Source organism: Leopardus geoffroyi, chromosome C2 (genome assembly GCF_018350155.1).
Source record: "Leopardus geoffroyi isolate Oge1 chromosome C2, O.geoffroyi_Oge1_pat1.0, whole genome shotgun sequence".
Lineage (NCBI taxonomy): Eukaryota > Metazoa > Chordata > Mammalia > Carnivora > Felidae > Leopardus > Leopardus geoffroyi.
Genome location: NC_059333.1, coordinates 148,289,660 through 148,298,265, shown reverse-complemented (window position 1 = coordinate 148,298,265; position 8,606 = coordinate 148,289,660). Strand labels below are relative to the sequence as shown.

General features: G+C 47.3%; 1 protein-coding gene across 2 annotated transcripts in view; it reads right to left on the bottom strand.

Annotated features, from left to right (window-relative positions):
• Positions 1–591: 591 nt before the first annotated feature.
• Positions 592–8,606, bottom strand: part of CMTM8 (CKLF like MARVEL transmembrane domain containing 8) — a 108,125-nt gene continuing 100,110 nt past the window's right edge. For both annotated transcript variants that reach the window (XM_045436423.1, XM_045436424.1), the window contains exons 3-4: positions 2,583–2,699; positions 592–1,031 (exon numbers count right to left, since the gene is read on the bottom strand). In XM_045436423.1, the coding sequence (XP_045292379.1) occupies positions 948–1,031; positions 2,583–2,699 (201 nt within the window). In that variant the 3' untranslated portion in view covers positions 592–947. The remainder of the gene's footprint in view (positions 1,032–2,582; positions 2,700–8,606) is intronic.

The window sequence follows — 8,606 nt, the reverse complement described above, 5'->3', positions numbered from 1 at the left end:
GAAAAATCACCCACGGCACACTGCCTTACCAGCAAGAACCATCCTAACTGAACACACTTCCTCTAAACACGCATCTGCCTTGCTGCCTGGGGTTCTTTCCACCCTCTGATGACAGCTAACAACGATGCCACAAAGTAGTCGTTCTGGAGAACTTTTGGTCAGGTATTTTCCACAACGTAGGGTACATGAGTCCCTGTGGTCAGTGAGTATCTTAAGGGACACGCAAGTACTTATTTTCATGGTTATGCACTAATTCTAATACGTATCAGGAAAAAATGCCACCAGCAAGCACATCAATCCATGCACTCAGCAGCACCACGTAGGGTGAGCATCTTAACGAACTGCAAGGCCAGAGTTTCACTAGGTGCTTTCTCTGGGCCCTCTGGTTAGCAGATGAGAATCATGGCCACTGACGATCCCCGGGCTTGGGGAGATGGGTCTCTTCTGCCACCCTGGTCCAGTGGCTGTGGACAAGGGTCTCTGGGCAACGTTGCAACTGGACAGTCCCGTGAGGGCGAAGATGTATCCACAGCACCCCAGCTCAGGCTGTGGTAACAGGTCTCCTTTCTCAAATCAGACACCTTACCCGGTGATTTTGAAACATTTAATCAGAAAAGAGTCTAGCATTTGAAAAGTTAGGTTGATAAACTTGACACAGTCTTGATATTAGCAATTTATCTATTTATACATTGTCTAAGAAAATAAGGTCTGTGAAGACATCCGCAAGATATTGAAGAGTTCCAAGCTACAGCAAACTGCAGATAAGTATCCAGTTTAATTGTAACAAACTGCCGCGAGCAAATTTAACTAGGTATATAAAAACATTAGTCAAATACAATTCTCTGGAAATATACATCATACCTACAGTTTGTCGGGTTTTTTGTTTTCGTTTTTACAAGGAGATTCTTCGTGTTTTCTCCCTCCCTTTTAATTCTCAAAATGGCCAATCACTGTATGGTCCTGGATCTCCAAGCTATAAAACTGAAATATGTGTTCCCAGCATAGCAGATGGTGACCAGAAAGGCGAAGAACTACAGGAAACAAAGCATGATAGAAAGAGGGCTTAGGGCACATTCTAATTAGCAAAAGTTATCATTTCGCCTCCATTGAATCAGGCACTCACAGCATCCCTTAACTCCGGGCTTCCTCATCTAAAACTGCTTTATTGGTTCAATTACCTTCCTTCTGAAATGATCTCTGGCTATGCTGGTTGTTTGTTTTTTTTGTTTTTTTTGTTTTTTTTGTTTTGAAACATATCTGGAAAGCTTGTAGTTCTGCTCAAATAACCACAGGCTGTTCACTTTGGGGTGACTATGGTGGGGTGGCATCTGAGAAAAGCACATGAATTCCTAATTTAGTACAGGCAATTTTAGACCAGGGCTTAACCTCAGACTGTCATACGATCAGTTAAATAAAGGAGTCGAGTTTGTAGGAGGAAGCGATGAACCCACGTGGTACGAATGGGGAGCAGGGAAAATGCAGGCCCCTCTTCAGGGGCAGCTACTGCCCAGTTCCGGTGGATTCTTGCTGTAGGATAGCTTGAGGCATGTGCTGCTACGGCGTGTGATTTTTTTTTTTTAAGTTTATTTATCTAGTTTGAGAGAGACAGAGACGGTGCTCGTGGGGGAGGGGCAGAAGGAGGAGACAGAGAATGCCAAGCGGGCTCTGCGCTGCCGGTGCAGAGCTGGATGCGGGGCTTGAACTCACGAAACCGTGAGATCATGACCTGAGCCGACACCAAGAGTCAGACACTGAACTGACTGAGCCACCCAGGTGCTCCAAAGCTTGTGATTTTTAATGTCATGCACACCACGCTCTCTACGTTTGAGTAGAGATTTTCAAATATAAATACAAGGATATAATGAATGGCTATATTATCATCAGTCAGCCTTCACACTATCATTTTGGCATTCCTGTCTAACTGCCCCCCACTCCCCTGCCAATGGCTTCTTTGGGGGATGGAATATTTTAAGGCCAATCTCAGAGAAACTTCTAGATTTAGTTTTTACAACCAGAGCAACAATACACACGATGGCTTAGAAATGCAAACCATACAGAAGCGTGTGTGTGTATATATATATATCACAAAGCAGAAGCCCCTCAGGCCGCTCCCCTCGTCACCCAGCCACAGTCTCTGGAAGGAACCTCTGTTACTGTGTACTTTCCTCTGCATTCCCAGTGCATAAACAAACATCTCTACTTCTCAAAAAAAAAAAAAGAATCATAGTGTGCTCATTGTTTTGCAACTGCCTCCCCACTTGAACTGTAGTCAGTAGAATTATTCTTAGACGGCCACAAATAGCTTTCCTCCCTCAAATACTTACTCTGTTCCAAACTATCTGGCTTTCACTCAAGCTGGGTCTTTTAGCCTCTGTGCACCTCAGGCCATCGGGAGGCCCCACTAATTTTCGATGCTTTCAAACCACAAGCTAATGGCCAGTGTGTCACAGCTGTGGGTGGTGCTTTCCCCCTCCTGCAGATAATTTGGGCCTCCTCCTGGATCCCCAGCCCCAGTGGGAGGAGGAGAACGTGATCCTGACCATGGAGGTTTGGGGGGGGTGGTGTTGAAAGGGCTCACTCACCGATGAGGCTGCCCAGCTGTTGAAGTTGTGGCTGTCCCTCTCCGGGGAGACAGAAGAGGCATCCACCACAGCGGCCGAGAGGTATAAGACGAAGGCACTGCCATTAAAGCACAGACCCTGGGAGAGACAGAGGGGTGGGGTGGTCAGGGAGTGTGGAAGGTCTGGGCACCTCTGGACCTGAGAAGTGGCCAGGACCGCATGCCAGGTGTGGAAAGGGTGCATCTGGACGCTTGGGAAGGGCTTTTTTTTTTTTAAGTTTATTTTTTATTGAAGGGGACAGAGAGAGAGAGAGAGAGAGAGAATACACAAGCATGTGCAATCAGGGGAGAGGCAGAAATAGAGGGAGAGGAGAGGAGAGGAGAGGAGAGGAGAGGAGAGGAGAGAGAGAGAGAGAGAGAGAGAGAGAGAGAGAGAGAGAGAATCCCAAGCAGGCTCCTTGCTGTCAGATCCCAATACAGGGCTCAATCTCATGAACCATGAGACCATGACCTGAGCCAAAATCAAGAGTCAGATGCTCAACCGACTGAGCTACCCAGGTGCCCCCCACCCCCGAAGCAGCTCTTCAGGGCCTCTAGGAGGAGAGGGCTTAACACCAGCTTATATACAATACAACCAGACACCCCTCGCCTGTCCCCCAAGATACTCAGGCTGCCTGCTCATCCCTTCAGCCACTTCTCTCTCTCTCAATTTGCTCTTAATCCTTGCTTCACCCAGATTTCAGCCATGGCGACCTACTGGCTGAGGAAGGCAGGTAGCTGGGCGCCCCAGCAAGATCTGCCTGGCCCATGGCCCCAGCAGGTACAGCCCTTCAGCACCTGTCCCTGACCCAGAGCTGGGAGACAGCCTTTCCCAAAGCAGGCGAGCTGATCCATTTCCCTGCTCTAAGCAGGGCGGGACATTTAGGTGAACTCCTCAACCCTAGCAACAAGTTCTTCAAACTAAAAAGAAGATTATACATATTAATAGAGCCCTTTGGGAACTAATCTTTCCCTTGGCTTCACCTTATTTTTTCCTATTCTTAGAGAAGACAGATATGTAAATCCAAGGAGGTATTTGGTTTTCAGCTATATTTAAACTCTAGGAAATCATACTGTGAAATGTGTGAAACCTGATCCTATCTGAACAAGGGTGAGAGGAGAGGGTGGGGTGGGGCAAGACTGATGCAGAAACCAAAGCTTTATACAGGTAGGAAGAAGGTGGCTCTCAAGGAATAGATCCTCTGTGGTCTAATAGCTCTCCCTCAGGAATTCAGAGCGACAGGAACAAATAGGGGCAAGGGGAGGAAGCAATATCTTTTTCTTCTTAGGGAAAGAAAGGCACGTAGAAGCACGTAGAATTTTCCAGATGCAGGTCCTAGCATTCTGAGGTGGGTTGTGTATCCCTGTTGCCTCCTCCACACTTATATTAAGCCGGGTTAACGAGATTAACCCTTATGATAAGGGTAGTCCAGGATTCAGGGTATCCCCTGATGCTCATCTGCATAGAAATGTGCCCCCAAGAAGACATGGTTTCCCTGCATGACTCATTATGTTTGCTGGTTGTGGGGTTTTTCTGGGTCCAGAAACACATTTGTGCATTACAAAAAGTTTTTTTAATTAATTAATTTATTTTGAGAGAGAGAGAGAACACAAGTGGAGGAGGGGCAGAGAGAGGGAGAGAGAGAATCCCAAGCAGGCTCTGCACGGTCAGCACAGAGCCCGATGCAGGGATCGAACCCATAAACCGTGAGATCATGCCCTGAGCCAAAGTCGGATGCTCAACTGACTGAGCCGCCTAGGCACCTCTCCCAAGTTTTTTTTTTCAATTGCACATTACCTCCAGAGTTTTATACATTTGCTATCTGCCAAATAAAGGACTCTTCATACATATTTTTAATGCTGAAACAGCTAAAGGTAATTACCTCTGAGGAGTGGGGGACCTTAGTTTTCACTTTGTGGCCTTTCCACAGGTAGTGGTTAAGTTTATTTTTATTTAATAAACTAGTCACGTCTTACATTCGAAACATTAAAATGCTTAAGAAAAAAATTTAAAAGTAATGCATGTTCATGGTAACCAAACAAAATCCAGTGTGGATAGAAGAATCTGGAGTAAAAAGTCAGTCTATTTTTTTCACCTCAGCTTTTTCCTTTGGGATATAAACAAACACCCAATTTTATACAAAAGGAGCCATAGAGTTATGTAAACTTAGAGGTGTTTTTTTTTTTTTTTTTTCTTCACTGAAAAAGATACCAAGGGCAATTTTGCATGCCTGTCCAAAAAGATGACCTCATTTGTTGTCATAACACAAATACCTTAGAATCTAACTTTCCCCTATCGATGGGCATGTCACGTTCCTAGTTTTCCCAGGGTCACAAATGCTACTGTGACGAATGTCTTTAAACAAGTATTTGGGGGTGCTCATGCATGTCTAGTCCCCACACAAGGGGAGAGGTGACGGAGACAGCATTCGCAGAGGTCAGCCTGGTCAGGACTGCCCTGACACTGGCCCTGGGCCTTGTCCCCACTGCTGGGTGGGTGAAGGGCCGGAGAGGGAGTGGTGACAAGACTCCCTGAGGATATGTGTCCCCATCCCTTAGTAAGTGTGGCCCAATCCATTTTTCCAAGGCTCTCTTTCCCTCGGAGAGAAGCAGGGAAGGGCTTTCTTCCCCCCTGCACCACCCTGCGGGGCCCTGCTGGGTAATCACAGCCTCCATTCCTGCTAGCTCAGTGTGGAAACTCCTCCTGCCCGCCTCCCCCCACACCATCTTCCTAGGACTCCCAAATTAAGTATGTATGGGGGATGCCTGGAGTGGGAAACTAGTGAAAACAGGTGGAGAGAGGAAAGAAAAAAGAAGGGCAAAGAAATCAGGATCTGAGATTGTTTTTTTTCTTTTCCTTCCTTCCTTCCTTCCTTCCTTCCTTCCTTCCTTCCTTCCTTCATGTTTATTTATTACTTTGAGAGAGAGACAGAGCGTGAGCAGGGGAGAAGCAGAAAGAGAGGAAGACACAGAATCCAAAGCAGGCTGCAGGCTCCGAGCTGTCAGCACAGAGCCCGACGTGGGGCTCAAACTCATGGACCGCGACATCATGACCTGAGCCAAAGTCAGACACTCAAACGACTGAGCCACCCAGGTGCCCCAGGATCTGAGATTGCTATAGAGGTTCAAGAACAGAGATCTGTGTGGCTACAGTAGTGGCGAAGGGTAACACACAGCTTCGGCAGCCTCTGGAATATCACTGAGCTTCGTCAAAACACAAGGTCGCACTGCTCTAGAGAAGCAGGACCCGAGTCTGAGACTGCTCAGGCTGAAAAAACCCTAGAGCACCCCCCCCGCCCCCCACCAACTCAAATGCCAGTTCTCAAAGCATCCCCGGGCCGCAGGGAACCCAGAACAAATACAGTGTCTTACCAAAGTTTCCCAACTACTCCGTTTTGGGAGAAGGTGGAGGGAGGCTCTTCTTTTCTGAAATTTGATCCCTCTTTGGTACAGAATGTCCTCCCCCCCCCCCCCCAAATAAAGGCACACAGATAAAAACTCTCAAATAGCTGGCCTCCTTGTTGGCCCTCCACCGTGTAGCACTGGTGTCCACGACTGACCAAACCTAACTGCGGAGAGAGAACTCCTCATCCCTTCACAGTGGAGAGGAGGAAGGTCCTCTCAGCTCCAGGGATTTCCCGAAGGCTAGGACCAGGGCATTTGTGAACCCTGGCCGCCAAGGAGACTCCAGGGTTGACGGCTGTGGTTGGCAGCAGGGGACCTGCTTCCCATTCCCTGGCTATCAAAACCCTTTTGGTGTCTATTTCTTCACCTGCAAAATGGAAATAATCCACTCCGTGTTTGCAGTTAGTGTGAGGTGAAATGATGTAATCTATGAAGGACCCAGCCTGACCTCTGGCACACAGTAGGTGCTTTATGAATGGTGGCTGCTACTGCCTATAAAAGGAAGCTGTGCCCTCTGCCCTGTACTGCTCAGAGTGCTTGCAACGAGGCCGACAGGGATGAGCTGTGGAGGATGAATCCTCAGAAAATGCATTTGTGCAGGTCCTGGTGCTTAGTGCCCCAAGGAGGACAAACGGTATTGCTTTGAAGTTTTAGCTCAAATCAGATTTGTCACAAAGCACATCCCAGCCTCTCTGGGTGACTCATATGGCCCAGAAAACATGCCTACAATTGAGTCAATTCCAGTGCAAAGCTCATGCCTTACCAAGCAAAGAGCTACAGGCAAAACTATGAGACTGGTTTTTGTCATGTCGCATGGGCTGGTCTCCCAGCCAAGTTCCCAGTGGATGAAAGCCTGGTCTGCTCATCCCTTCTTGGCAATCTCAGATTCCCCAAATGCTCTGAGAACCAAAAGTAAATCCAAAAGTCATCTGGCAGCAAAAGCTGACTTGTACTGACATGGGGGCAATGCAGTCTTTATTACCCCTCTTTGCAGGAAAATGCACGTGTTCGTGCAGAAATGCTAACATGTCTGATTACAGTGCCGCCCCCAGACTCAGGATCTTACGCAGTAAATGCACCAGATTATTTATCTTTCTAAAATTTGAGGGGGTGGAAATCCTGATTCTAAACATATCTGGCCTAGGGGCGCCTGGGTGGCTCAGTCAATTAAGCATCCGACTTCGGCTCAGGTCATGATCTCAAGGTTTGTGAGTTCGAGCCCCACGTCAGTCTCTGCACTGACCACGTTGAGCCTGCCTGGGATTCTCTCCTCTGCTTATGTGCTCTCTCTCTCTTTCTCTCTCTTTCAAAATAAATAAATTCTAGAAAATAAATTTAAAGAAAAAAAAAACTACAGAAAACATGCCTAGGAATTGAGACTCAGCAGAAGCGGAATTAAAGGTACTGCTCATTCTTGCATCTTAACCATTGGCTCTCCCGTTACAGTTTCCAAGTTCTCTTCCTCCAAGTTCACAAGTACTTTCCTCAAGACATCCTTTAAGACCCATCGTCCTCCCAAACGGCATTCCTCCCCTTCCTCCAGGTCACTTGAATGATGCCCTCTCCCCGTATTCCCACGTGGCTGTTACTTCGAGGTGCTTTCTACCTTTTGTGATTCCCCACATCCAGATGACTCTTTCTTCCCGGTGCCCACCCAGCGAGGCAGGATGCCAGTTCCAACCAGGCTGCGTGGGCTGCCCCAGGCAGCTACGGGCACCTCGGCGGGAGTTACTTTCAGAGCCTGCCCCACGTTCCCGAGAATCGTAACGGAAAATCCTCACGTTCGTATTTGGGGAGACTGTTAAGAGTCCGTCAATGTGTTCCGTGCAATCAAATGAGACCTGTTATTTGTGTGTGTATGTGTGTGTGTGTGGGGGGGGGGGGGTGGTGGTTAACTTAGCTAGCTCTGAAAGCAGCTCCCAGAAAGAACCAGGCCAGATACACTTGAGCAGTGAGGCCGATAAAGCCTGCCAGCTTTATTTCGGTCTACACCACACTTAGACACTATGCTTCAAATCTGGCTTATCAGTCGCTTATTTGGAATTGGATAGTTTTTTGATCCACTGGTTGAAAATAAGCAAACAAAAAGATACTATCGCTCTGAGCCCTGTTTTGTACACACACATGTGTGGCACCACTTGGTTTTTTTTTTTGGTTTTTTTAAATCGTGCAGCCAGTCCAACTCCCCCAAAAAAGATTATAAATTCTCCAAAGGCAAAGGGGACCTCACCTTTTATCTCTGAGCTCCCCTCAGGATGTGTGTGATCAGTCTTCAAGATGACACTAAATGCTGCCTCCTCTCTCGAGAGTTCCCAGCTGTCCCAAGCTGAGGTGGTAGTTTCCATCACACTTTGTACATACCTTCACTTCGCTATATGTCATAGGGTACCATGATGGGTTGATTTTCTGTGTTAACCTGACTGGGTCACAGGTGCACAGATATTTGGTCAAACATTATCCGGGGTCTATCTATGAGGGCTTCTGGATGATATTAACATTCAAATCTACAGCCTGAGTAAAGCAGACTGTCCTCTCTAATGTGGGTGGGCCTCATCCAATCAGTTGAAGACCTGAATCGAACAAGAAGGCTGAGTAAGAGAGA